Genomic DNA, 25,713 nt, shown 5'->3' with positions numbered 1-25,713 from the left:
CGGCGAACAGCCGGATGGCGATGGATCGCGGGAGCGGGGGGGAGGGAGGACGGTCGTCAAGTAGTGACAAGTTCGTTTTCCATTCCGGATGCAACATCAAAAGACAATTAAAAAAGATCAATTAGAGAATCTAGTCAACCTCCTCCATGGAGGACTCGCCGGCGGCGGCAGCGGGAGCAGCCTCCTCGGCGGCCTTCTCCTCGCTGGTCTCGGCCTCCTCGTCGACGTTGAGACCCAGCGACACGAGCTTGTGGATGCGCTCGGCGAAGCTGGCGGGCTCGTCGATGGTGAAGCCGGAGACGAGCAGCGAGGTCTCGAACAGCAGCTGGGTGATGGACTTGACGGTGCGGTCACCCTCGCCGTCGGCCTCGACCTTCTTGCGGAGCTCCTTGACGATGGGGGACTTGGGGGAGATCTCAAAGGTCTTCTTGGAGGACATGTAGGAGCTCATGGAGGTGTCACGCAGGGCCTGGGCCTTCATGATGCGCTCCATGTTGGCGGACCAGCCGAACTGACCGGTACGGATGGCGCAGGGAGCGCCGACGAGCTTGTGGGAGACGACGACCTTCTCGACCTTGTCGCCGAGGATGTTCTTGAGGCTCTTGGCCAGGCCCTCGAACTCCTTCTCCTCCTTCTCGCGCTCGGCCTTCTCCTCCTCGCTCTCCTCGAGCTCGAAGTCCTTGGTGATGTCGACGAGCTTCTTGCCGTCGAACTCCTTGAGCTGGGTGAAGGCGTACTCGTCGATGGGGTCGACGAGGAAGAGGACCTCGAAGTTCTTCTGCTTGAGGCTGTCGAGGAAGGGGGAGCGTTGGACGGCCTTGAGGGACTCGCCGGTGATGTAGTACATCTGCTTCTGGTGCTCGGGCATGCGGGTGACGTAGTCGGCGAGGGAGGTCATCTCGTCGCCGGACTTGGTGGAGTGGTAGCGCAGCAGCTTGGCCAGGGTCTGGCGGTTCTGGGCGTCCTCGTGCACACCGAGCTTGATGTTCTTGCCGAAGGCGCTGTAGAACTTGTCGAACTGCTCGCGGTCCTCGGCGATCTCGGTGAAGAGCTCGAGGGTCTTCTTGACGATGTTCTTGCGGATGACCTTCATGATCTTGTTCTGCTGCAGGGTCTCACGGGACAGGTTGAGGGGCAGGTCCTCGGAGTCGACGACACCCTTGACGAAGCCGAGCCACTCGGGGATGAGGTCGGTGGCGTCGTCGGTGATGAAGACGCGGCGGACGTAGAGCTTGATGTTGTTCTTGGTCTTCTTGGACTCGAAGAGGTCGAAGGGGGCACGCTTGGGGACGTAGAGGATGGCGCGGAACTCGAGCTGACCCTCGACGGAGAAATGCTTGACGGCCAGGTGGTCCTCCCAGTCGTTGGAGAGCGACTTGTAGAAGGAGGCGTACTCCTCCTGGGTGATGTCGGCGGGGTTGCGAGTCCAGATGGGCTTGGTCTTGTTCAGCTCCTCCTCCTCGATCTTGCTCTCCTTGATGGTCTTGGTCTTCTTCTCCTTCTTCTCCTCGTCCTCGTCGACCTCCTCGATCTTGGCCTTCTTCTCCTCGTCCTCCTCCTTGGACTCCTCCTCCTTGGCCTCCTCGTCGGGGACCTCGGTCTCAGTCTCCTTCAGGACGTGGAGGTAGATGGGGTAGGAGATGAACTCGGAGTGCTTGCGGACGACCTCCTTGATGCGGCTCTCGTTGAGGTAGTCGGTCTGCTCCTCCTTGAGGTGGAGGATGATCTTGGTGCCGCGACCGATCTGCTCACCCTCGGTGTCCTGGGTGAGGGTGAAGGTGCCACCGGCGGCGGACTCCCAGATGTACTGCTCGTCATCGTTGTGCTTGGAGATGACGGTGACGCGGTCGGCGACCAGGTAGGCGGAGTAGAAACCGACACCGAACTGACCGATCATGGAGATATCGGCACCGGCGGAGAGGGCCTCCATGAACTGCTTGGTACCGGAGCGGGCGATCGTACCCAGGTTGTTGATGAGATCCTAAATCCGGTCAGTCTGTGCCGATAATGAAGAGATATAATATAGGAGAGAACATACAGCCTTGGTCATACCGATACCGGTATCACGGATGGTGAGGGTCTTGCCCTCCTTGTTGGGGACGATGTCGATGCGGAGATCCTTGCCCGAGTCGAGCTTGGAGGGGTCGGAGAGCGACTCATAGCGGATCTTATCAAGGGCATCGGAGGCGTTGGAGATGAGCTCTCGCAGGAAGATCTCCTTGTTGGAGTAGACGGTGTTGATGATCAGCGAGAGGAGCTGAGAGATCTCAGCCTGGAACTCGAAGGTTTCGGCCGACATGATGAATTAGAGGAATTCTAGGATTGTTAGCACCTGATTGAAAATTGGTGATTGATAGAAAGCGAGAGTAGGGAAGCGAGGAAGAAAGACAAGAAACAGTTGAGAAATCGAAAAAAAGAAAGAGCCAAGTCCTCCCAAGAGGTTGAGGGAAGAAGGAAGGAGGGAAGAAAAAAAGATGAGGGGCGAAAAGGCTCAGTGATGATCACCCAACGAGCCTCACCCGCCAGGCTGCAACCAGAGGATTCCAGCTGGACAGCTCCAGTGAGATTGAATCCTCATTCTTTTTTTCCCTTTCTTTCATCTTCTTCTTCTCAATGACTTTTGAATTCTTTCTTCTTCTTGTTCCTGTTTCTCATCTTTCCCCTGGAAACCCACGACAAAGAAAAAAAAAAGCTCCAACCCAAAAGGCGGTGGAGAATGAGGGGAAAAGCGACCAAGAGCTAACTTACAAGAATCTAAAAAAAGTGCAAGGTTCAAGAGGGAGAGAGTAAAAAGGGAATTGAGAAATGGAGGATAATGAGAGATCTGCTTAAACAGCAGAGAGAGAGATGGATGAGATGGAGAGAGGGAAGTGAGGAAGTGAAGAAGTGAAGAAGAAAAAGAGATCGGTGGGGGAAGGAGGGGGAGAAAAAGAAGGAAAGTCGTTCATGGAATTTTCTTCTACGACGATCCAGCAACTTCCACGCTGCTCTGCACTGTCTGGGTCGAGCTTTCCTCTTTCCACTTTCCACTTTCCACTTTCCACTGTCTTCCATTTCCCTGCCTGGCTGGTCTCCACTACGTTCCAGTTCCTTCTTTCTTTGACTTTGGTATTTGCTTTATTTGATTCTATTATTACAGGGAATCTTTGAGAAAAAAAGTGGACGGAGCGATGACGAGTAGACCCGAGGCGAAAAGCTTGGATCGGTGCATGCCTCAGGCCCCCATCTAGAACGTTCTCCACGTCTGTTTCTCCATCGCTCGGGCAACCATTTCGATCGAATTCAGATCAGAGGGAGTAATATCATCATGGAACAATCAACTCGCTATGCTACAGGCACAAAAGGAGTCCCTCCTGACAACAGGAAAAAATATCAGAAAATAGAAAATAAAGAATCAGGCACGGTCCAAAACTGCAGGGCAAATAAAAGATAGAAAAAAAAACCGGTCATGAAAAAGAACAACTTTTCCAACCGCTAAGACGCATCGTGCCGGTGCTGCGTCACGTAACACATGTCATTATCAGTAATTCCGAGTAATACATGTCCTGGTTCGCCGGGGACAGAACCCATGCCACCCAGGATGAAGGGCTAAAAAAAAGAGAAAAAAAAATAATAGAAGATGAAGATGAAGATGAAGAAAAGAAACAGAGGGGACGAAAGAAACGAGCAGAAACAACCGCCTGTCCGTCAAAGCACAACCGTTTCTCTTCTCCAGGTGCCTTGAGAAGGCCGGGCCTTTTCCTCAAGTGCCTGTGTGTATTTGCCTCGTTCGGTCTTTCTTTTTTTTTTTTTTTCCGATATGCTTTTTCTTGGGCAATTGGTTCTGCGCCGTTGTAATACCCCTTTCCCTTTGAGAAACTCTTTTTTTTTTTTTTTTGTCTTTTCGTGGATTTATTTATTTTACCTTGGGGTCACGGCTTAAGCTCCCTGGGACTGGTTGCGGCTCTTGGCGTGCGCGTGGCCGCCCCGGCCGCGAGGGGCAAACCCGCCACGGCCATCCCGCTGGAAACCACCCCGTCCCTGGCTGCCCGCACGGTCACCACGGCCGCGTCCAGCACCACCGCGTCCCGCGCCGTAGTTGGCATTGCCGTAGGCGCTAGCACGCGGGCGGCGCTCCTCAACGTAGATCTTCTCTGTGCCGATCTGGTGGGGGTTGGCCGCGGTGGCCGCCGCGTAGGCAGCGGCGTCCGCAAACTCGACAAACGCACAGTTCTGGGGAGGGAACGTCAGTTAGAGAGGGCGGTCGGTGGATGGAACATGAAAGTTCGACTTACCTTGGTGCGGCTCACATCAAAGTGGTTGAGCTTGCCGAAGCGGGAAAGGGCCTGACGCAGCAAGGACGCGTCCACCTTGTCGGTCACGTTCTTCACGTACGCCTGGACCCCCTGTTCCTCACCCGCACGGGACTGGGTCTTCTTGTGGTCGTGGCCGGCCGTCTGCCACCCCGCGCTATCAGTCGACGGCTGGGCCGGGGTGCTCTCCGGAGCCGCGGCAGGGGCGGCCGCCGGGGCGGGCGCAGAGCCACTGGCAGGAGCGGTAGGAGCGGCAGCGGCGGCAGGGGCAGCAGGGGCAGCAGGGGCAGCAGCAGCGGCAGGCTTAGCGGGAGCGGCGGGCGCGGCGGGCGCGGCGGGGACGGCCGGCACGACGGGAGCCGCCGCACCGGTAATCTTGGACGCGATGTTGGCCCACGTCTTGGGAACCGCGCGGGCGGGGGGCACATTCTCCTTGGCGGGTGCGGCCGCCTCCTGCACCGGCGCCTGCGTGGGCTCGGGGGTCGGCTCGGGGGTGGCGGGCTTCTCGGGCTGGACCACTTCGGGCTCGGTCGGTTTGGCAACCTCCGTCGCTGCCTCGGCCTGGGCTCCGTTGGTCTGAGGGGCCGGCGCCTCCGGTTGCACTTCGGCGCCATTCTCCTCGGGCTTCTCAACCTTCTCCTCAACCTTCTCCTCGGCCTGGACCGCGGCGACCGCGTCCTCGCTGGCGGGAGTGTCGTCCACCGCGGCCGGGCCAGCCTCCTCGGCGGCCGGGGCCACAGCTTCCACGGCGGGCTTCTCGGCGGGCGCCGCAGGGGCCGGGGCGGGAGCGGGGGCCGACTCCTCGTTCACGACCTCTTCCTCCTCCTCCACCAGGTACCGGAAGATGTCATTGAGCACGTAGTAGCCATTGGGCTGTTCGGCCAGCACGAAGGTCTGGACGAACTTGCGGGAGGGCTCGGACTTGTTGGAGATCTCACCGATGACCGAGACCAAGATGTTGTCGAACGAGGCCTGAGAGTCCACGTTCAGGACACGGACCTTGCATTCTTGGAAGTCCAGCTGCTTGATCTTATCGTTGATGGCCTAGAGGGGGGAATTGAAAGCCACGGTCAGTCCAATGCATTTCGAGGTAGAACCATCGTGGAAAAAGTTGAACTCACCTTTTGACCGACGGCGACGGGAACGGACTCGGCCTCGGTGCCAAAGACCAACTGCGAGCGGCGCGAATAGAAGAGGTGCAGCTTTTCCGGGCTGCGGCTCATGTTGGTGTAGTACTGCTCAACAAAGTACCAACCAACCTCATCCTTGGAGATGCTGTTCTTCTGGTCGGGGACGGGGGCATTGCTCGGGGTGGAGGAGGGCGCCGGCTGGAAATTCGCCGCGCTGTTCATGGGGGCGGGGACGTGGCTGTAGGAGTCCGGGTAGGCGTGTTGCGCCGGGAAGGTGCCGTTGACGGGAACCTGGGCAGTGTCGGCCATGGTGAAAGAAATTGGAGAAAATTGGAGAAAAGTTGGGGCGTGGAAACTGAAACGGTCGTTGGAAAGGCGAAGCGTTTGGGCGGAGCCGAGTAGAGCTCGATGCCAAAAGAGGAAGAGAAAAAAAAAAAAAAGGTATCTAGAATGAAAAGAGTCTAGGGTGGCAAGAGTAGACGAGAAGAGATCTAGACACAAGAAACAAAAAATAAAACTTTTCCCCGATCGCTAGACTGTGAAGAAGCCGGGTCAGTATTGCAAGGCCAAGATCCGGGACCTGTAGGAAATAAATTGGGGGAGGAGTCGAGGTGTGTGTGGGCGCGTGGGCGGGTGTGTGCGGATTTGACAGTAGTGTGGAAGGGTGGCTCACAATGCTCAAGAGAAAAAGCCACAAGACCCCAAGAGATGCAGCAAAAGTGGATAGATATCCTTTGGTGAGAAAGGAAGAAGAAGAAAAAAGAAGAAGAGAGAAAAGAAGAGAAGAAGAAAAGAAGGAGAAGGGAAAAAGGCGCGGTGTCGGTGGTTAACAGAAGGTGAAGAGTTCCGGGGAGGAAGATTGTTGTGTGATCCTGATAGGATTGTTACAGACCGAGGGAATCACTGGGGACGAAAATGAAAAACACGACTAGAAGATCGAGTATGGATAGTGGGAGAAAGACGACTGAGTAGTCTAGCAAAGATATCAAGGGAGGTGGAAGCAGGAAGTTTGAGATTGAGTGAAGGGGATAAGTGAAGAGTGAGAAGGGAGAGAGAATTGACAAGAAAGAAGAAGAGAAGACCAGATGTGATTGAAAGAGAAGAAGAAGAAGTTGAGGTCAAAAGTCGAAAGAATCAATCGAACCCGCAAGTGCGGCGGATCCCTCCCGGCCGTGCTGTCGCTCACCGCCTACCGGAAAGAGAAGAACGCGCCCGAGTCGGCGGGTTGACAGCGTCATTGTAGGAAATCCTACAGTGTTCTCAACGGGCATGAGTATACATACTATACTATTTTGCGGTTGAACATTATTCATACTGTGCTGGTTCCACAGGAGACAGAGTCAAAAAGCACAGATATCTATATTTGACGTTCCGTTTTTCGCAGGCATGCGGTTCATGGGATCCAATACTTCTATAGACATGTGGGGATACCCGAACCGCTGTAGCTCTATCAACATGGCGGGATTGGACCCTGGTAAATACAGAAGAATGAGACAGACACCTTACATTGACAGTGGCGAAGATTGGTCCATACCCTATCCTGTACAGCCCAAAATCAATCTCCGCAATACTCAGAAACAAGATACCAATCATGGGAAAGCAGGTTCGAACATAATGATAATAAGAGTATCAATAAAAATGGAGGGGTATGAGAGGACGGAGATGACGGATTGACAGTCAACAGAAATACACTCGGGCAAACACGTGCAGACAGAACAAACTCAAAGGACCAGAACGGAAACCAAGCGCAAGAGGTATCAAAAGAAACAAGAAGGATTGCAAAACAAGACTCAAAGAAAGGAGAAAAGAAAAGAGACGAGAAAGACAGGTAACAGACAGAGAGGAAGATAGATGCTCAATGACCAGTAACCTTGCTGATAGGCTTCTCGCTCAGAACCGGTTTCCGCATCACCGCATCCTGGCTGGTCATTCGGCGGCCCAGAGCACGTTCCACCTTGGCGCCCAGGGCCAGTTTGCCCATGCTATCGGTCTTCTCGGCGGTCGGGACGAAACGTTGCTGCGTCAGGGGTTTGTTCTCGAGGCGATCGAGACCGTCGCGGAGGTTCCGGACTTCGGCGATGCGGGGGTCGCCGCTGGCGATGCTTCCGGTCGACGAGACCATCGAGGGGGCGCCACTCACGGTGGAGAATCGCTTGGAGGCTCGGTTCTATATCGCAAGCTGTTAGACGGAGACCATCGGCGGCGCATACGTTGTGATCGTTGATTCACTTACGGACTGCGCCATGATCGGTCGCTCGGAGTCCAGGGAAGTGTGTCTTGCCATCGTGAAGTTTTTGATGAGGGTGATTCACCGTTCGTCAGGTGGGGGAAAAGAGAGTTGCGGATCGTGGAAATCGGTCGGTCGGATTGTAGGATACCTATAGTTTGCGACCGGCATGTTAGTCTGATTGAATCGGATCAATGGCATAGGCGGAATTATTCGTCGCAGGGTCGAGAAGTGGGTATGGATAGATTAAATTGACGGGAGATGAGAATGTGCCAGGGTGCAGATGCATTTAATCATCGACTGCCGTTGTAGCAGGAACCCTAACGAACGCGGGAAAAAGGGCCATGCGCCTATCCTTACCTAAACCAACAGATAGGAGGGATAAAATTTGGAGAGGAAGAGAGGGAAAAGACCGGGGAGGAGAAATTGGAGAAGAATTCCAAGATCAAGAGTTAGAGGGGGGAGACAGGTATTTGACAGTAGTCAGGAGATGAGATTGAGGGGGCGGCAAAGGAGGGAAAAAGAGAATGAGAAGAGAGAGAGTAGAGAGAGAGAGAGAGAGAGAGAGAGAGAGAATGAGTGAGTGAGACAAGCCATGGGTGAGCGTGGGTGGGTCTCAGTTGATTTAACCTCACTCGGCCATGCGAAACAGCCTAACTTGGGATGATTGTGGATGATTGTCGGTGGGTTTTCGTAGAATTATAGATAAATACTGTTGACTTGTTGATACAGGTTATTACCGGTAGATTTATTATATCTGTTCATGAAGGAATCCAGATATCCTGTATCCTCAATCCCTACGGAGGAATAAGGGGGAGTCAGATATGTTCAAATAATATTAAAGGACAGAAGTTAGAGACCAGTCTGAATCAGAACCAACAACCAAGAAAAGAAAAGAGAAGAAAAAGAAAGTAAAATGAAAATCAGCCCAGAGAAGTAAAAGAACGGACGATCAATGAAGGACTGAAGCCGGAGCAGACGTGGGGAAATCAGTCAAAATCTATTAGCATAAATTAGTACTATCCTGTCATGCCACCTCCTATCCATCTTTGTTATTACTTTATGATCCTTATATCTTTATATATAATGAGAATTATGGTGACAGGTTATATCCTTATAGAGACAGGCCAACTGCAAATTCAAAATAGTAATAATATCATAATCACAACAATAATCATATATAATCAAATATAAGTAGAATAAGAACAAGAACAAGAACAAGAACAAGTATAACAATCGTCAGAATAACATCAGAACAAACAAGAATAATAAATGATAAAATAACCAGGATTCTCCGCCACGTGCCTGAAGCCACGCGAGCATCAGCCGAGGACGGTTAGAATCTGACCCAGTGTTAGTTCCTCAACTCAGCACTAACTGTCTAGCCCTTCTTCAGAGATTTTTACTTTACGGTTACGTATTTCTGTCTTGTGTGAGGTATCATTACGGGCAATTACTGGAGAATGGAAATCCGTTGTTCAAAAACCGTTGGTGGAAGATCGACATGACCCTCCTGTGCTCCGTAGTCTGTGTACGGCGCATTATGTCTTACATCGCCCACTTGGGGATGTTGATCAGTGTGCTAACCAACTAGATAATCATCAGTAACTAGTAGTTGCTGTTAGTCTGGGTATAATTAGGATTTATCCAACAGGGTCAGTTTATACTATACTTGCTTTCCCTGGTCATTCATCCTGTGGTCTCTTCAGATGATGATCATATATTTCATCAATCCATATATATCTTAACCTAGTAGCTGATATAGATCCCAATCCTAAGGTACCCATATATCAATATGATCAGTACCTCAGTCCTCAGGCTCCTCCAGACATAATGTGCATAAGATGATATTAGACTGAGCGGTGTGGATGGCGGTGTAAGATAACCCCACGGCGATTGATAACGAACCGAAATGAAAAATACGGAAAATAAACCAATTGAAACAGACGTCATTCTTTTTTTTTTTTCCCACCTAGCTCCCTGATCCAAAGACAAACAACACAATATCAAACTAGAAGAAGTGACAGGAAGAAAGCAAGAAAAGCAATACTGAACTGCATGCTTGATATCCACCATGCCGAAACCAAAGTCCTTCTTGAGAGAGCCCAAGCTGAAGAAGAAAGCGGCGGTTCAGAAGGTCAGTCTTCCTCTCTACTCCAGAGAGCCTCTTATCCTAGATATGATGGCTGACCGTAATGATTAGGGCCCAGAGTCAGCTGATGAGTATCTAGCTGGTATGTCTAGTCTCCCTCCTCCCTGGTGGGATGCTATCCTACTATAACCAACCCTTGACCACCCTTCTCTATCCTCCATATGTATCTAATATTGAATCAACCCGAATAGTCGGCGTCGAACAGGAAGAAGCAGGCGAGAAATGGCGCGCCGGCGACGCCGCCAAATCCATGCGCTTCTTCATGCGCGCCATCGCTACCTACGACGAGGGCTTAAAAAAGCACCCCGATGCTTTTGATCTCGCGTACAACAAGTATGTTCAATCCCATCACCAACCAGTCAATTCATTATCAACCCTAAACCATAACTAATAACGACCAGAGCCCGCGTCCAATACGAAATCACCCAACACCCCAAACTCGCCTCCCAACTCCCAGCTCCCTTGGTCGACATCCTCAACATCACCCTCAAGTCCCACCGCGATGCCCTCGCCATGGAGCAAGACAACGCCGACACCCTGTTCAACACCGCCCAGGTCCTGACCAGTCTGGCCGAGGCCATCACCGATACCAAACATCCCTCCGGGGACCGGCTCTCCCAGGCGGCCAACTTCCTGCAGGAGGCTGTCGAGCTGTTCCAGCGGTGTCTGCTGCTGCAGGAGATGCGGTATACCGAGATGCAGGAGCATATCAAGCAGATCCAATCTGGCGAAATGGACGCCCAGGAGCAGGGGGAGCAACAGTCGCAGTCGAACGCCGAGCCCGCAGGCGAGGAGAAACCCTCCGAAGAACCGGAACAGGAGCAGTGGGCCGCTATCGTGGAGCCCATCACCAAGGATACCCTAGTCGACACCGCCGTGGCGCAGCTGGACACGCTGACAGCGCTCTGCAATCTGCTGACCTTCGATCCCGGCGTCGGGCTGGCGTGGGTCGAAGAGTACTCGTCCGATTCGCTCCAAGAGAAGATCACTGCCTACGTCGCGGACTCAAACAGACAGTACGAGGCGTACCTGGCCCGGGCCAAATTCGCCTGCGCCCTGAACGAGGTCCTCTACCGCGGTGAGAGGATCGACGTCGAAACGTACTCCCAGGTAATCAGCCGCGCGTACGGTCCCGACTTGGATATCTCGTCCGACCCCGACGGTCTCTGCAGCAAGGCGGACGCGCTCTTGGCGTTCAACACGGCAGTTGGCGACTTGCCGCCGTCTCAAGGGCCTGACGCTTTTGCGAATGCTTTGACTCTGCGATGGGAAGCACTCTCAGCCGCCCTGGACAGCCTGACCAAAGCCACCAAGCTTCCCAGCGCCGAGAACCTGCCCAAGATTCATCTCGCCAGGGGTGACGGTGAAATGAACCGATGGAAACTCGGCACGTCGCCGTGGGAGTACCCAGCCGCCCAGCAGAACGGCGCCGTCCTTCTCCGGAATGCCCAGACGTACTACCGCGGCGCGGCCGCTCTCGCCCGCAGGGACGGAGCCACAGACGAGGAACGAGACGCGACGTGCAAGGAGGCGATCGCAGCTGCGTTGGGCGGTGAAAAAGAGAAACTGGCCAATCTCAAGGCTACAGCTCCCAAGGAGCTGTTGGCGGTGGCCGAAGACGTGGTGGAAGACGGATGGATACCCCCGGCAGATATGGAAGCCTTATTGTTGTAATATAGCCGTCACTGTAAGAACCGACCAAATAATGGAATCAATGTCATGAACCAAAAGACCGAAGAAGGGAAAAGAAAAGTGTACCTACCCATACTACCATCCTCCGCTCCCAAACCTAAGACAAACCTTCCACCACGCATCAATTCTCAGACTGCGTCCGCAGCTCTTCCTCCATCTGTATCGCATCCTTGCGGAGATCACTCTCGGAGGTAAACTGGCTAGCAGCAGCAGCAGCGCCCTCGAGGTCACCAACCACGGCCTCCAGATTCTTCAACAGACTATCAATTTCCATCCGCTGGGCCTGGACCTTCTGCGACAGTTCCTCGTTCTGAGCATGCGTCGTCTCGATCTTCACGTCCAGCGCCTCCTGCGCTTCCTGCAAATAGGGCGCAAGACGGGCCTTGTAAAGCTCATCCGGAGAGAGTGTATGCGGTCTGCAACATACAAACAATTAGCCATCCACCACCACCAACACCCATAAACCTCAACACCCAGAAGAAGAAGAAAAAGAGAGAAAAACATACGCAACAACCCCCTCCCCCCCCTCCCCCTCCTTATCATAATTATCCCTCCTAAACCGCGCCTCCCCCACCAACCGATCAAGCTCATTCAACTGCCCAATCGCATTTCTCTCATGCAAAATATCCTCAAACTCCGCCTTGGCACTCTCCTCCAGCTTCGCGTTCAACTGCCTCCACACGGACTCCAGACTCCCGGGGACATGCGTCGCCGGGGTAGGAAAACACCCCGAGAAATTCGCGAAGGAGTTCGCGCGTAGCGTGCGCGCCAGCGCCTGCTCGAAGACGGCTTGGAGACGCGATGCGCGCGGGCCGGGCGTTTGGGCGACGGGGGCTGGGGGCGGCGGGGAGGGGGATGCTGCTGCTGCGCGGGAGGCGCGGCGGCGTTGGCTGGTTGTGCTTAACTGGTCGGGCATGCTGTGTGTGGCTCGTTGGTTGGAATGATTTGGATTCTCTTTTTTGGGGAGTTTGGTTTTCGCGCGAGGGATTTGGTGGAGGTGTTGTTGTATTATGCGTCGCGCGGGTTGCGATAAGGATCCGTCCGCCTCGGGACGCGTGGGACACGTGATCTGTATAGACTTGATGGCAAGCATATGATGGTTAGTATATATCGTTGCAAGGGTAGGGATATATAAATACCATAACTATTATAATTAGATGATCATTGTCTACACATATATATGCATATTACAGCACCCAGTATAGCAGCCACATGCACTCTCAATGCCCTTAAAACGTCAATGCGATTGAAGTATATATATATTGTATTCCCGATTAACCCTATATAAAGGACTAGAAAGAATCAACTAATCCGACAACAACTCCCTCTCATCCACCCCGAAAGGCTGAGCATGAAACCTCCCCCCAGCCCTCTCCCTAACACTCATATCGCTGCGCTGTCTCGGCCCCGCCAACCGGTCCTTTTTCAAACGCGCAAACGCTTCTTTAAAAGCCGGCCACGATATCGACACATAGATGATACTATTCCAGAACCCCTGTAATGGCAACACAAAGCTAGACACGTAATTCAACGCAAAGTTGAAATCCCCGGGGTTGAAAATCCCGTACGCTCGGTTGATCGTCGATGGTACCTATGGAGTGGTGAGTGAGCGAGTGAGTGGTTTTGTAGCGGTTTGACAAGGACATATTAAGAGAATGGATACATACCCATGTAATTAGCATCGCGCAGAAGAAAAGAATGGCGTACTTGGTGTACACCCACGCCGCAGAGCTAGCGTCTGAGCGCACACGGCGGCGTTGAAGAGAAGGAGTAGTAGGCGGGAGAGGCGGAGGAGAAGGAGAAAGAGGAGAAGCAATAGTGGTAGCAGTAACACACTGCTCGAGGTCACCCTGGTCAACCTGCTTCGAAGCGACAACGCAGCACTCCGGCCTGGCGATGCCACCCCCCTCAATCGAGACCGAGTAAGGGTCGTACAGCGACTGGACACGACTGGACACGACGGCAGCCACGGTCCGACCTGCTTCGGTGTCCCTGTGTGTTGGCTCGCTAGTGATGCGGATCTCGGTCGTCCTGGTCAGACCTCGTCGGAGGGGCCTCTCAACGTCAAGGCCGGAGTCGTGCCCGCCGATCTCTTCTAGCTGTCGTCGCTGCTTGTAGATGACGCTGCCGGCGCGCGCGTATATGACGAATGTCAGGAACACCACGAACCAGACGGGGCCGTAGAAGGTTGCGATGCGGAGGAAGTCCCAGGAGTCTGAGACCCAACACCAGAGCTAGAGCGATTAGTTAATTTGCATTCGAGCTGGCGGCTGTGGGGTTGGGTTTAGAAGGAGACGCACGGTGGCTGAGCCGTATATAGCCCCTCGGCTTTCGCTCACGATGAAGAGATACGTGAAAGCCGGGATGAACGGGAGGCCGTAGCAGAAGAGCAGATATTTCCACTCGAGCTGGCGCAGTCGTTCTGAGTTGTACTTGTGGAAAAATGTGAGGTAGACGTTGCAGGCCATGGCGAACGTCCACAGCGCATCGGCCGGCATGAACCTGTAAAGTGCGTTGACTTAAAAGGCATGGCCAGACAGCTCGGGATAGGTCGACGTACCATTGAATCAGGAAGCCTTGGAAATGACACAGAGGGGTGTTGAACCCTGCTTGCATCCCTGTTGCCGAGATAATCGTCGCGATGTTGGTCATCATGTTGCCCCAGGAGGCGAAGAAGACCAGCCTGTTGATGGGCTTGCGGAAGGAGGGCGACGAGAGGAAAGAGATGACGATGACGGCCGTTCCGAGCAGAGAGACGACGGAGCAGACACGCTCTGTGAATCCGATGGCATATCGTTGGTGTGGTAGCACTGTCATGGTGTCTGTTTTGGGTTTGGGATGTCCAGATGTCTTTGTATACCACGTCTAGATATATACAGGAATTCACAAGGGTGTGAGCCCTACAATCCAGTCAGATCACCAATCCAGAAGAAAAGAGTAGCATAGCCTTTCAACCGGAGGTGGGGTCCGACCCGGATGGAATCACCGCATATAATATATGTGGTTATAGTCAGCGAGCATATGGGATAAAGAAAAAGGAAGGGCCAGGCTGTGCGCGAGGCAGTTCGTCCCAAGGTAAGCGGTCCGTACATATCAGTACTACATTTGGGTCCTTTCCACCAACCGTGGACCGAAGGGCGCCTCAGTGTTGATCAGTTCCTACCCATGAGGGCAGCTGTGATCATGCGTCCAAACCCTATACCCAGTTGAGCATGCCTTTGTCGCACGTCTAGGTCGACTAGGAACTCATCATTCAATCAATGTGCACGGACTATGCTCTACACTTTCTAAATCAAGTCAACGCGCTGTTCATGTAGGACCCGAATGGTTCCTAATGCCGCGCGAGTCACATAGTCTCTTCTTTGAGGGACAGGCATATGAGAAGAGGTACAACCCAAAAGCCAAGGTCAATGGTCCATCCTCTAGACTGATAGGCAACCTTGTGCAGATCAAGAAAGAAGGATAGTGGGACTGTGAGACCAGAGCCTGGGGAAGTCGGGCTCTGCCTCAAACCGGGAATGGGACTATATGCTAGGGCTTATACAACAAAGAAATGTCAAGTCGCCCGGCATCGGCGTGGAATCTTCATGATCAAGAAATGGCTAGTGTCCTCATGGCCTTTCACCCCGTGGCTGTGTTCTGCATGAACTCTATCCAGTCAACTGGACCAGGGGTTTGGACTATTGCATTCGTGATCATTCATCCGCCGATGGTCTTCAGCTCTGATTGATGTATAGCACGTGTTGACTGTTGTCTAGTAGCTTATATTGCTGTTCAGCAAGTATCACCAGCTGATGCGCAGATTCTTCCAAGTGACCAAGTCGAGGGGAGGAACAATGGTTACTTGTACTAGTATTATCCAGTTGGGAAGGTAGTAGAATCGGGTTGCTTCAGAAGATGTTCCAATTAGTCTCATTCGCCAGTCGCTGAATTCAAGTAACAATCAATAAGTGTCGCAAGCAAAGTGGCGTGCCTCTTAGTGGTCACCCCGATGCATGGTGAGAACAAAGAAATCGCCCAGATAGAATCAAACAAAACAGATTTAAGTAAAACATAAAGTAAAAAAAAATAAACAGGAACAAAAGACAATCAATGAATTTCCTTGCCAAGAACAACGCCACACTCTCCAGTTATACTAATGTGTTCATCATCTCGTCGCACCTGGCCGGCCATAACATGCACACGGCACAAAGAAAATGGGATGACGAGGAACAAAGGGAGGAGGAAGCCAGCCGCCCCGATACGTCTCCTTTGCTTCCCCCAAGAGGAGGTCAAAACAAAACCCAAACTCGAATTAATATGCTTGCTGCGGTGGGATCATGCCTCCATAGGAGCCTGCCATTTGATGTTGTTGTTGCTGCTGCTGTTGCTGCAATTGTGCCTGCAACTGCGGGAGATCATGGAACCAGGGATGCTGCAACGCATCATGCGCGCTAACCCGCATTTCCGGTCGGAGCTGGAGCATGCGATTCAACAGGTCGAGTCCGAGCGGATCGATCTGGGGGAGGATGACGCCAAGATCGTTGGTCGGATAGACATGGAAATTCGGCTTATATTCGGGCAGTTGGGAGATCCCGGGCCACGAGCGTTCTGACGGCGTGCCCATTAGGCGGAAGATCTTCTGCAACTGGTCCTCGTTCGTGGTCCCTGGAAAGAGGGGACGGCCCGTGTACAACTCCGCCATGATGCACCCGGCCGACCAGATATCAATACTCGTGTTATACGTCCGGCTGCCGAGAAGGACGTCGGGGGCACGGTACCACAGCGTCACCACTTCGTTCGAGAAGGTATTAACGGGAATACCGAAAGCACGAGCCAGGCCGAAATCCCCCAGCTTCAACTGGCCCTTCTTGTTGATCAAGAGGTTCTGAGGTTTCAAGTCGCGATGAAGGACCCGGTTTTCATGACAGAACGCAATGCCCTTGAGAAGTTGATGCATGAACGACTTGATCGTCGCTTGATCCAGTTGGCCCCGATCAGGCCGGGTATCCATGTACTTCTTGAGATCCTTGTCCATGTACTCGAAGACCAGCATCAACTTGTTTTCCGTGTGGATGACATCATGAAGCGACACGATACTCTCGTGTTTCAACTCCTTCATCAACGAGATCTCACGAATGGCCGTCGACGGAGTCCCCTCCTCGGAATCGAGATGGATCTCTTTCAGAGCTACCAACTCACCCGTCTGCCGGTTTCGCCCTTTGAACACCTGTTTTCAAACTGGTTACATTATGAATCGATGGAAAGAGCGGAAGAGATGGAGGTAGATCTCAAATTCGCAAGGAGTGAGAGGATATCAGAGTGATTTTCACGTACGGTGGCATAAGTGCCTTCGCCAAGCTGGAGATAACGGAGTCACGGTTAGTCGATGATCACACGATTCCTAGTCCGGCCAAGAAGACAAAGACAGAGAGGAAAATTATGCGCCTACCTTTTCCAACTGTTGGAACGAGCTAGGTTGTTTATCCATGGCTGATGATGCGGAGACAACTGTCGGGCGTGGTTGCGAATGGGTGGGGAAGAGGAAGAACTTGGGTGAAACGATCTGAGGGATGGGATCGCGCGTGGTGGAGGATGAACTGGCAGTACGAAGGGGGGTGTTGTTGGTGATGTCCATATAAATAATCAAATACTCAGGTCGAAGAGAGGAGAAAGAGTTGTTGATAATAAAAGAATAAGTTGCAGTAAAGAAGAAGAGAGAGAGAGATGGTCTGGATTCCCGCAAGCGCGGGGCTTCCCACGTTTCCCGCGGCCGCGATAGTCCGTCTCTCCCACCGCCTTCCCCTTCCTGGCGCTTACATCTATCACGGTCACTCTTCGCAAATCATTGCTTATCATCATGCATATTCGGAACTCTAGCTGGTCTTCTGGCGCTTACGCTTTGTGGTAATGCATCCAGTCACTCACACATTATGTACACTGGATCAGCCGAGTCCCCATGGAGGGTAGGCACTCCGATAGGTGGTCTATCCTGGACAATATTATACAGTCTGCGCGGTCTATGGCTTCCCCCCCCTGCATGGACTTAATACATCCTGTGATGGAGATCGGGCAACTGTGACGCAACCGCTGGGAGAATCGACTCGGAGGGGAGGCTGCAACGTATGTGCTGGGATCCGATCGGATCTCCTTTCCCTTGTGCCAATTCACCAAAGAGGACCGACTCATTTCGGACACCGCCCAGATTGATGATACCGACGGGCATACCGCGTTTCTGGGCCCTGTCCACTAGACGCCAGGCCGAATAGGTGGCAAGACTACTGCCAAGCACCAAGAGTCTTCCAGCATCATCGATGGCCTCCTCTGCGGCGACCTTGACTGCCGGGTCGATGTTCTCTCCAAACATGATGACGGCCGGTTTCAACACCCCAGCAGTAGACGTCGGCAGCCAAGCTCCATCGTTTTCAACGTCAACGTTGGTCCGTGTGCCATCTTCAAGACGAGGAGGCTTCTCCACACACGTAGGACATGGTGGGTATCGAAAAGTAGAATATGGAGCCTCGGCCAGATCCACATCACCGTCCGGATTCAGCTTGAGACCCTTCCGTCGTTGCTCAACAGGGTTGTCTGTGTCGAGTGCCCCGCTCGTGACCACCTTCTCCAGAAACTCGGCCCAGGCGGGGTTGAGCTTCTCCAGCGACTTCTGGAATTCCTCCCGAGAAAACTGATTGCGGCAGCTCGTGCACACGACAGACCTCAAGTAGCCATGAAGCTCCAAGGTGGGCAGCGTGGGATGTGCGATGGAATGAAACGAGTCGACATTCTGGGTCACCACGGAGCTGATGTAGCCCTTGGCGCCGATGTCCCGGATGGCCTCGTGGGTTGTGTTGGGCTTGGCTTTCTGCAGACCCGGCCATCCGACAAAGCTCCGAGCCCAATACCGCTTGCGGGACTCATGCTGTCGCACAAACTCATGGAAGTAGATCGGCCGATAATGCTTGTTGGTGACATACGTGCCGTTCTCCCCTCGATAGTCCGACAGACCTGATGCGACGGAGATGCCAGCGCCGGTCAAAAGGACCGTCTGAGAGTAACGCCCGACATCGACCCCACGCAGATACGGAGACGGAGAGGCCGTCAGGAAAGATCCGAGAGCATCGATGGCCCCAGCAAGCGTGCGCGCGGACGGGGGAACAATGATCGGCGAAGGCAGCGGCCCAGTCAAAGGGATTCGGATCGAGGGTTTCGTCATTGAAGACACATGCTTGGCTGATACAGCTCGAGAGTTAGTGTGGAGTGCACGGCCGATGTCACAGCTCGTTCATTTGAAGCAAATGAGGCAAGTGACTTCCTTCCGTTCTATGGAAGGTCCAATCTTGAAGATGGATTGAATCATTCAGTTCATCTTCTGCGCGAAACAGCAGGACGACCCACCGATGACTAATAGACATCTTATCGATAACGATCACATGACATGGCCGTTTTCAATGTCGCGAACAGGAGTAACTCCCTCGAGGACTGTTATAATTGCATATTGGCATGTTCGCTAATATCAGAGTGGCAGTCTGAAAAGCCAATACTATTGCTGGTGTATGCGATCTGTCTGGTTTCTGGGACGATCCATACATCGTCATACGAACATAGCGGAAGTTTCCCCGGATATCACCACGTGATCCCGCAGAGTCTTCAAGACGTCATTGTCAGGGCTTCTTTCATTCCCAGTCCATCTGGCTCCTTCGCTCTTCAAATAGACTCTCCAGTGCTCTCCAATTTACAGGACAGTGTGGCTGAACGGCGAGTTGGTGTCAATCTAGCCTTCTGGCGCCGCTCTCACTATGTTTCCCTCGCAACTGGGTAACGTTGATCTTGAGGCGCTGAGCGGCATTTGTGGGTAAGCATTGTTCCCCGGGGAAAAAGAAACAAAGAGGGAAAGAATAGCAGAAGATGTGGGAGAGGAAACTGAAGCATCTGCTAACCACTACTATAGCTCTATATCCATTACCTGCTGGGTCGTCGTCTTCTCCCCCCAGATCATTGAAAACTTTCGCCGCGGCTCTGCAGATGGCCTTTCGCTTCTATTCCTCATCGTGTGGCTGGCGGGCGATGTATTCAATATCCTTGGAGCGGTTCTCCAGGGGGTCTTGCCGACGATGGTCATCCTAGCCGTGTACTATACTCTCGCCGACATCGTGTTACTCGGACAATGTTTCTACTACCGTGGATTCACCCTGCAGGAGCCATCCTCGCCAGCATCTCGCGCAGAGGACAGCGGGCCCAATGACCCTGGAAACACTTCTTCTGCCGCCGGCGACACCGGCGTGTCATCCGAGCGCACAGCCTTACTGTCCAGGAAAAACGCGCAATCCTACCAGTCGACACCTCACCCGCACCACACCCTCGCCCAGAACCCCAGCACGCACCGCCTCCACTCCTCTCCCCGACAACCCACCGCCGCCACTCAGCAGCGTCCTCCCTCCTCCACCCCATAGTAGACGGAACGCACCTCTCCCCAGCAACACCCTTCATCGAACCCACCGACCCCAAGACCAAAGCCCGCCGAGCCCGCCAAATCAGCACCCTCCAATCAATCCTCATCAAGACCTCCGCCGTCGCTCTCGTCTGCGCAGCCGGCATCCTAGGCTGGTACGTGAGCCCGGCCTCCTCGCCCTCCAAACCCAAAGACCCATCGTCCACACCAGACGACTCCCTCAAATTCGACACCCTCGGCCAGATCTTCGGCTACCTCTGCGCCGTCCTCTACCTCGGCTCCCGGCTTCCCCAGATCCTGCTTAACTATCGCCGCAAGTCCACGGACGGCGTCTCGCTGCTTTTCTTCCTGTTTGCTTGCATAGGCAATCTGACTTACGTGCTCTCTATCCTTGCCTACTCCCCCGTCTGTCCGTCTGAGACAGGTGGCCGTTGTAGCCCGGATGACGCCGCTGCGCAGTACGGACGGTATGTTCTCGTTAACCTCTCCTGGTTGATTGGCAGTTTTGGGACCTTGTTTTTGGACATGTGCATCTTTGTTCAGTTTTTCTTGTATCAGGAGGGTGGAGAATCGGATGAAGAGGCTAGTGGGGAGAGTAGTCGGGGGTGAGCGACTAGGGTTGCATACTACTAAAATTCATGCATATGCGTTGTGGGGGGATTTTTACGAAGGGGTGTTGCTTTTATCCGGGCGTTCTGGGTTTTAAGGATGGGAATGGGAGTATCCATTACTTTTGTATATATAGAGGACGGAGGAAATTACAACTGAATGACCTTTGATGGAAATCGGTTTGAAAATGCCGGGATAAAGGACTAAACTAAAATGAAAGAGTACATGATTGCGCGCTAGATGTAATGATAATAATGATCATGATTATGATGCCGTCGTAACTCCGATCGATGCTGTTTTTACCTCCCACCCTCCTTTCGTTTCGTGAAAGCACTCGCTCTTGGTATGTACGCCCCGATAACGAACAATTAGACAAACCAAATCAATCACTAGGAGGATGAGCCTTCACCTTTCCCTGGCCCACCTCGCTCCAGTTAGTACTCAACGAAGTGCCCTGGCTTTCGACGTAGCTCTTAACCATAGCGCGACGGGTGTCCGGGTCCGCGCCGGCGTAGAGCTTCTTGAAGAACCCATCAACCGCATCGCCGCCAAGGTCCGAGTCCACCGATTCGGCCCCGTCCGACTCGTCGCCTGCGTCGTCGGTCTTTGTGCCTTGCTCTTTGCCTTTCTCTTTGGAGGGTTTCTTCGCCGTGAGGGTCGAGGCGAGCTTGTCCCAGTCTTTGGCCCCGTGGCGCGACGAGGATGGGTACGCGGGTCCGGGAGTGCTGGCGGGTGCTGCTCCTGAGGCCGCCGCGCGATCGGATATCTTGACGTTCGTTGAGGAGGCTTCCAGTGTGCTCCATTTCTGGCCGGGGGTCTGCTTTCGCAGGACCATTTCGAGCTTGGTGGACATGACAGAGAGCTTGGATGTGGCTGTGTCGATTGGTGCGAACAGAGGGTCCAGTGTAAAGTCGTATTCGGAGCCTGAGGGCAATGGGAACTGTAGGGTTATCTATTGGTCGATAGTCGGTTAGTGTACTGTCTGGTATGCACACCGGGTGAGAGGGACTGTACCGAGTCTTCTTTGATATCAACGTCCACGCTGTCCTTCGGAATCCCCTTCACGTATATGGTGACAACGACAGTATCATTCGTTTGATACCACTCGTGTCTGACCTTATCCGCCGAAGGTGCTGCCGTAGACGTCTGAGCGCCATGCGCAGCCTGGCCTCCAGCACCTGTCGAAGCCGACGCAGCATTCACCGCCGCAGACTCTCCACCCTTAGCTTCTCCAGCCGACCCAGCCTGTGCCTGGACGCCATCCACCTTCCCAGATTTCAAAGCCTCTAGCTCCCCCTTTAACTCCTTCTCCGACGGAACGCGGACGCCGGCGGGGTATTCCGAAACGGTGACAGCCCGACTGGGATCATCCTCCGCCAACTTGCGCAGACTCCCCGCAGTCTTAAGCTTCCAAATCGGCAGTTCCTGCTCATACTTAGTCGAGGACGCCGACGACGAGCCCTTGTTAGCAGCCATCGCATCCTGAATCTTCCCCTCCTTACCCGCCCCATTCTTCGCCGCTTCCCCCCCAGGAGCAATCTTCTGCTGAATCCAGCCGAAAAGGTAATCCGCATCACCGTACTTCCCCGCCTGATACAGCGAGACACCGCGCCTCATCTGGGCAGACATGATCAGCTCCCGTCTGCCGCGCTCTTGGGCCAGCGTCAAGGCGACTTCGGCATCTCGCAGGGCGGCGGCGTGGTTGGGACCGCCATCTGCGGGTCTAAGTCGGGAGAAGGCCGTCGAGCGCTTGATGTAGTAGGTCGGGGATCGGGGATGTTCCACGAGTGCCTGGGTGAAGCACCGGATTGCGCTGGGGAAGTCGGAGCTCGCGAGCGCCGCTTCGCCCTGTGATGCGGAGTTCATGGTGCCGGATAGTTAAATTCGTTGGGTGTGTTTGATGATTGACTATTCACTGTGTATGAGGTCGAGAATAGAAGTCCTGTATGAAGAGAGTCTGCATTGACAGTAGTGAGAGAGCTGCAGGCGTTCTTGTTGGAGATTCCATCACCTTCTGGACCTGCGGGGGAGGAGCTTAGTCAGCCACAGCTTCAGCTGGTCGTGATTACCTCATATATACAGATCTGGATATAAAATATTGGAAATCTATAGAACGGAACGGTCGGATCATGGTATTATGTAGAATTATAACATTAAACTTGTAGCGCTTTGCAAAACGTACACATTACTAGATATATGAAATCCCCCCAGCGCCCCTAGACCAGCTCATCATTGCCAAACTTCTTACTGTACAGCCCCAGAGCCCGGATGGGCCAGTAGAGCTTGTAGTTCGGGTAGGAGATCATACTGGACACGGATCAGTCAGTTTCTTTCGTTTCAATTCTCTTTCAACTCGGTTTTCTTCAGCGCACTTACCAGGATTGGTTGAACACCCCCTCAATGGCCTCCTGCAGCCATTCACCGTTGGGCTGCTGCCGCGACATCATCAACTGCATGGCCTTGCGGAGCGGTTCCTTGTGCGGGTAGCCCGCCTCCATCAGCGCAAGAGCCGCCCAGGCGGTCTGGGTCACTTGGGATGTCTCGTGCTGGGTGTAGACGTGTCGCTCGCTGCTGAGATAGGACTCTCCCCAGCCGCCATCCTCCTTCTGCTTAGATAGAAGGAACTCGCAGCCCCGGCGGGAATAGTCGCTCGTCTCGTACGTCTCCCCAATACTGGTCAGACTCTCCAGAGCGAACATGGCTGCGTAGGTAAAACAGATGCCCCACGAGCCGTACCAGCTCCCATCATCTCTCTGCACCCGTTTGATATACGCTACGGCCTTGTCCTTGGCGGCTCGGATCTCGTCGGCGCGGTAGTCTGGGTAAAATCGACTGAACAGCGAGAGGGCGGTGACGGTGGCCGTCGTGCACTCGGGATAGTCGTAGCTGATCATGATCCCCCCGAACACCTCGGCAGCATTCAACCACTCGATCTTGGGCGATCCCCTCCTCGTCTCGTACTCGGAAATCCCACCGGAAGGGTTCTGCATCAGGAGCAAGCAGTCCACGCTGTCCTTGAGGCGGTCCAAGGAGATTAGGCGCGGGAAGCCATGCATGTCCTGCAGCTGAATGGTGGAGCGTAAGCCCTCCGCGGTGCAATCGCTCACGGTGTATCCCTGGGTTTTATTGCTGAACGGCCAGGCGCCCTTCCGGTGCTGGCGGTAACACTTCTCCTGGTCCGGCACATTCTCGCGCAACTGGTGATCTTCGAGGAACTCCAAGGCCTTGGTGAGCATGGGGCGCCACTTGGGGTCGTCTGCAAACCCGGCCACCACAATGCACTGCGTGATAAAAGCCGTGTCCCACACCTGGACGCCGTTGGTGCCGTTCACGAGCATGCCCTCGTTATTCATCCACATGTAGTCGTTCAGACGCTCCCGGTGACGACGGACCGAATAGCTATCGGGACCGTCATGGATGTAGCAGGCAATCATGTTCATCGGGTTGCTCACGGGTCCCAGCCCCGCATAGTCGGTATTCTCGTCTTCCATCCGGATCAACTCCCAGGTCCACTCCTCCGCGCGGCGGACCACGGAGTTCAACCGGAAGTAGGGATTCCAGAGGTGGACCAGGGCCTGGTTGGCCAGGTTCAGGAGCCATGTTTTCGGGTAGTAGTTATCAGCCTCGTGGATGGAATTCCGATGGCTTGCAAAGTCAATCGAGTCGTACGGCTGGGTATACAGTTCTTGTCTAAGCTGCTTGGTCAACGAATCCAAGGGGTGGGAGAACTGCTTGGACCAGAGATATGACATGGGCAGGAAAACCTGGCGCATGTGGATCCACCACCGCCACGGGGCAAAAGGAACCCAGTCCGGGAGGAGCCTGGAGAATAGGGTTAGCATAGGACAGGCCGGTGTCAGGTGTAGAGTCACAAAACTAACCAGATCTCGGGGGGTACAGGATTGACGCAGTCCCACTCCATGACTCCCAGAATACTGAGCCAGAACTTGGCCCAGTGGGGTCCATAGAGGGCGCCGCCAAAGCTATGGAGCAACCCACGGGCCTTGATCATGCGCGGATCATCTTCACCGACGCCGACCAGGCGCAGAGCAACGTAGTTCATTGCAGTTCCGAAGACCGAGCTGTGGGCCTCAATGTGAAGACCCCAGCCGCCATCGTTCGGGTTCTGGCGGGCGAAGAGATACCGCTTGATCTCGGTTGCATACTCCGGCGGAATGGGAGTATGGGTCACATAATAGGTGATGAGCACTCCCGGCAGGAGGAACATGGGACCACCATACTCGCAAGCCCAGTTTCCGGGCTCGAGCTGAAGCTTGGAGAAGAACTCCAAGCCATTCTCCGCGCATTGCAGCGGCGTCTTTGCCGGCGGCAAGTCTGGGAGTCCCTGTATCGGAAGGTCAGCACCACGTCTGTGATTTCGAATAGTTGATCAACACGCGGGAGACGAACGGTGGGCAAGCCCATAAAATACTTATCAGCGACAGTTTGCGCCCACGCTTCATTCTCTTCGTCCGACTCGAGGTAATGCCAGGTCTGACGACCGCGATCATCGCGCAACCTCCACCGCGAGTAGTCCGTTTGAGCGTCCCCATTTGTATCAGGAGATAAATGGCCCTGAACGGCCGTCCGCCATGGGCCAATGTGTTCCCCGGTCATTTTCCGACGTCGGGTGATGATGTACAATGGTTGTAAGTTGCGATTGTTACCAGTGGAGCCTAGGGTATGAACCAGACTAGACCTTATTTCTTTATTTGACCTCTGCCCTTTTTAGAAGACGGCTAGAAGGAAGACAAATCTAGGGGAGAAGTCGTATAAGATAAAAGACTGTCAAAAGATCAAAACGTCAGCGATCACCCTTCGACGACTCCGTTCAATTGAATCAAGGCGAGAGGGAAAGGAGATCCAGAAGGGAAGTTGGGAGATCGTCCGAGGCCGAACTGTTTGCCTGATCACAATGCGATTAGTCATGTTTATGCAGGATGCACCTCAATTGCGCAGCCAATTAATGCATCAGGGAAGGATCCGATTGGTGCTGAGTCATCAGGGGTAGTCTATGCGTTGACCAATCACTGACACTGTCTATACCATATATCAGTAGTTAGTATGGTGGTGAAGTAGGTGTAAGTAGATGGGATGTGGATATAATGTTATATGGTAGGATATTACGGTCGGAATAATAGTGGTTGTGTTGTTCATTTGTATAGAACAAGTAGTGTGTTGTG

General features: G+C 53.5%; 11 protein-coding genes across 11 annotated transcripts; 2 read left to right on the top strand and 9 right to left on the bottom strand.

The window, feature by feature from the left end:
• Positions 1-130: 130 nt before the first annotated feature.
• On the bottom strand, positions 131-2,299 carry hsp90 (chaperone Hsp90; the record flags this gene model as incomplete). The annotated part of the gene is made up of 2 exons (XM_024833586.1): positions 131-1,981; positions 2,039-2,299. The coding sequence occupies 2 exons, from the start codon at positions 2,297-2,299 to the stop codon at positions 131-133; spliced, it is 2,112 nt and encodes a 703-aa protein (XP_024692551.1).
• A 998-nt stretch (positions 2,300-3,297) lies between these two features.
• On the top strand, positions 3,298-3,877 carry P168DRAFT_172049 (uncharacterized protein). The gene has a single exon (XM_024832898.1). It carries the CDS (start codon positions 3,541-3,543, stop codon positions 3,835-3,837), a length of 297 nt encoding a protein of 98 aa, XP_024692550.1. The 5' UTR covers positions 3,298-3,540; the 3' UTR covers positions 3,838-3,877.
• On the bottom strand, positions 3,487-6,204 carry P168DRAFT_172038 (NTF2 and RRM domain protein). Its single transcript, XM_024832897.1, has 4 exons — positions 6,096-6,204; positions 5,414-5,958; positions 4,275-5,336; positions 3,487-4,212 (listed from the first exon to the last, which is right to left on the bottom strand). The coding sequence occupies exons 2-4, from the start codon at positions 5,729-5,731 to the stop codon at positions 3,919-3,921; spliced, it is 1,674 nt and encodes a 557-aa protein (XP_024692549.1). The 5' UTR covers positions 5,732-5,958; positions 6,096-6,204; the 3' UTR covers positions 3,487-3,918.
• Positions 6,205-7,277: 1,073 nt separating this feature from the next.
• P168DRAFT_282653 (uncharacterized protein) lies at positions 7,278-7,706 on the bottom strand (the record flags this gene model as incomplete). The annotated part of the gene is made up of 2 exons (XM_024835995.1): positions 7,278-7,589; positions 7,656-7,706. The coding sequence occupies 2 exons, from the start codon at positions 7,704-7,706 to the stop codon at positions 7,278-7,280; spliced, it is 363 nt and encodes a 120-aa protein (XP_024692548.1).
• A 1,936-nt stretch (positions 7,707-9,642) lies between these two features.
• Positions 9,643-11,522, top strand: P168DRAFT_270650 (uncharacterized protein). The gene is made up of 4 exons (XM_024835218.1): positions 9,643-9,786; positions 9,853-9,883; positions 9,993-10,134; positions 10,203-11,522. The coding sequence occupies exons 1-4, from the start codon at positions 9,724-9,726 to the stop codon at positions 11,473-11,475; spliced, it is 1,509 nt and encodes a 502-aa protein (XP_024692547.1). The 5' UTR covers positions 9,643-9,723; the 3' UTR covers positions 11,476-11,522.
• Positions 11,523-11,614: 92 nt separating this feature from the next.
• On the bottom strand, positions 11,615-12,409 carry P168DRAFT_319408 (PMF1/NNF1 family protein; the record flags this gene model as incomplete). The annotated part of the gene is made up of 2 exons (XM_024840274.1): positions 11,615-11,909; positions 12,000-12,409. The coding sequence occupies 2 exons, from the start codon at positions 12,407-12,409 to the stop codon at positions 11,615-11,617; spliced, it is 705 nt and encodes a 234-aa protein (XP_024692546.1).
• Positions 12,410-12,738: 329 nt separating this feature from the next.
• P168DRAFT_291037 (putative cAMP receptor-like protein) lies at positions 12,739-14,726 on the bottom strand. The gene is made up of 4 exons (XM_024837339.1): positions 14,054-14,726; positions 13,794-13,995; positions 13,161-13,727; positions 12,739-13,084 (listed from the first exon to the last, which is right to left on the bottom strand). The coding sequence occupies exons 1-4, from the start codon at positions 14,308-14,310 to the stop codon at positions 12,800-12,802; spliced, it is 1,311 nt and encodes a 436-aa protein (XP_024692545.1). The 5' UTR covers positions 14,311-14,726; the 3' UTR covers positions 12,739-12,799.
• Positions 14,727-15,597: 871 nt separating this feature from the next.
• Positions 15,598-17,175, bottom strand: P168DRAFT_305242 (cyclin-dependent serine/threonine-protein kinase phoA). The gene is made up of 3 exons (XM_024838915.1): positions 16,925-17,175; positions 16,810-16,833; positions 15,598-16,702 (listed from the first exon to the last, which is right to left on the bottom strand). The coding sequence occupies exons 1-3, from the start codon at positions 17,108-17,110 to the stop codon at positions 15,788-15,790; spliced, it is 1,125 nt and encodes a 374-aa protein (XP_024692544.1). The 5' UTR covers positions 17,111-17,175; the 3' UTR covers positions 15,598-15,787.
• A 343-nt stretch (positions 17,176-17,518) lies between these two features.
• Positions 17,519-20,454, bottom strand: P168DRAFT_237656 (putative SIR2 family histone deacetylase; the record flags this gene model as incomplete). The annotated part of the gene is made up of 2 exons (XM_024833568.1): positions 17,519-18,702; positions 20,388-20,454. The coding sequence occupies 2 exons, from the start codon at positions 20,452-20,454 to the stop codon at positions 17,519-17,521; spliced, it is 1,251 nt and encodes a 416-aa protein (XP_024692543.1).
• A 251-nt stretch (positions 20,455-20,705) lies between these two features.
• On the bottom strand, positions 20,706-22,502 carry P168DRAFT_327966 (co-chaperone SGT1). Its single transcript, XM_024841300.1, has 2 exons — positions 21,545-22,502; positions 20,706-21,482 (listed from the first exon to the last, which is right to left on the bottom strand). The coding sequence occupies exons 1-2, from the start codon at positions 22,394-22,396 to the stop codon at positions 20,913-20,915; spliced, it is 1,422 nt and encodes a 473-aa protein (XP_024692542.1). The 5' UTR covers positions 22,397-22,502; the 3' UTR covers positions 20,706-20,912.
• A 162-nt stretch (positions 22,503-22,664) lies between these two features.
• On the bottom strand, positions 22,665-25,373 carry P168DRAFT_327965 (terpene cyclase/mutase family protein). The gene is made up of 4 exons (XM_024841299.1): positions 24,941-25,373; positions 24,412-24,875; positions 22,907-24,352; positions 22,665-22,837 (listed from the first exon to the last, which is right to left on the bottom strand). The coding sequence occupies exons 1-4, from the start codon at positions 25,145-25,147 to the stop codon at positions 22,747-22,749; spliced, it is 2,208 nt and encodes a 735-aa protein (XP_024692541.1). The 5' UTR covers positions 25,148-25,373; the 3' UTR covers positions 22,665-22,746.
• Between the last annotated feature and the right edge of the window lie 340 nt (positions 25,374-25,713).

Source organism: Aspergillus campestris (assembly GCF_002847485.1).
Source record: "Aspergillus campestris IBT 28561 chromosome Unknown P168scaffold_7, whole genome shotgun sequence".
NCBI lineage: Eukaryota > Fungi > Ascomycota > Eurotiomycetes > Eurotiales > Aspergillaceae > Aspergillus > Aspergillus campestris.
This window is presented reverse-complemented; position numbering and strand designations above follow the sequence as displayed.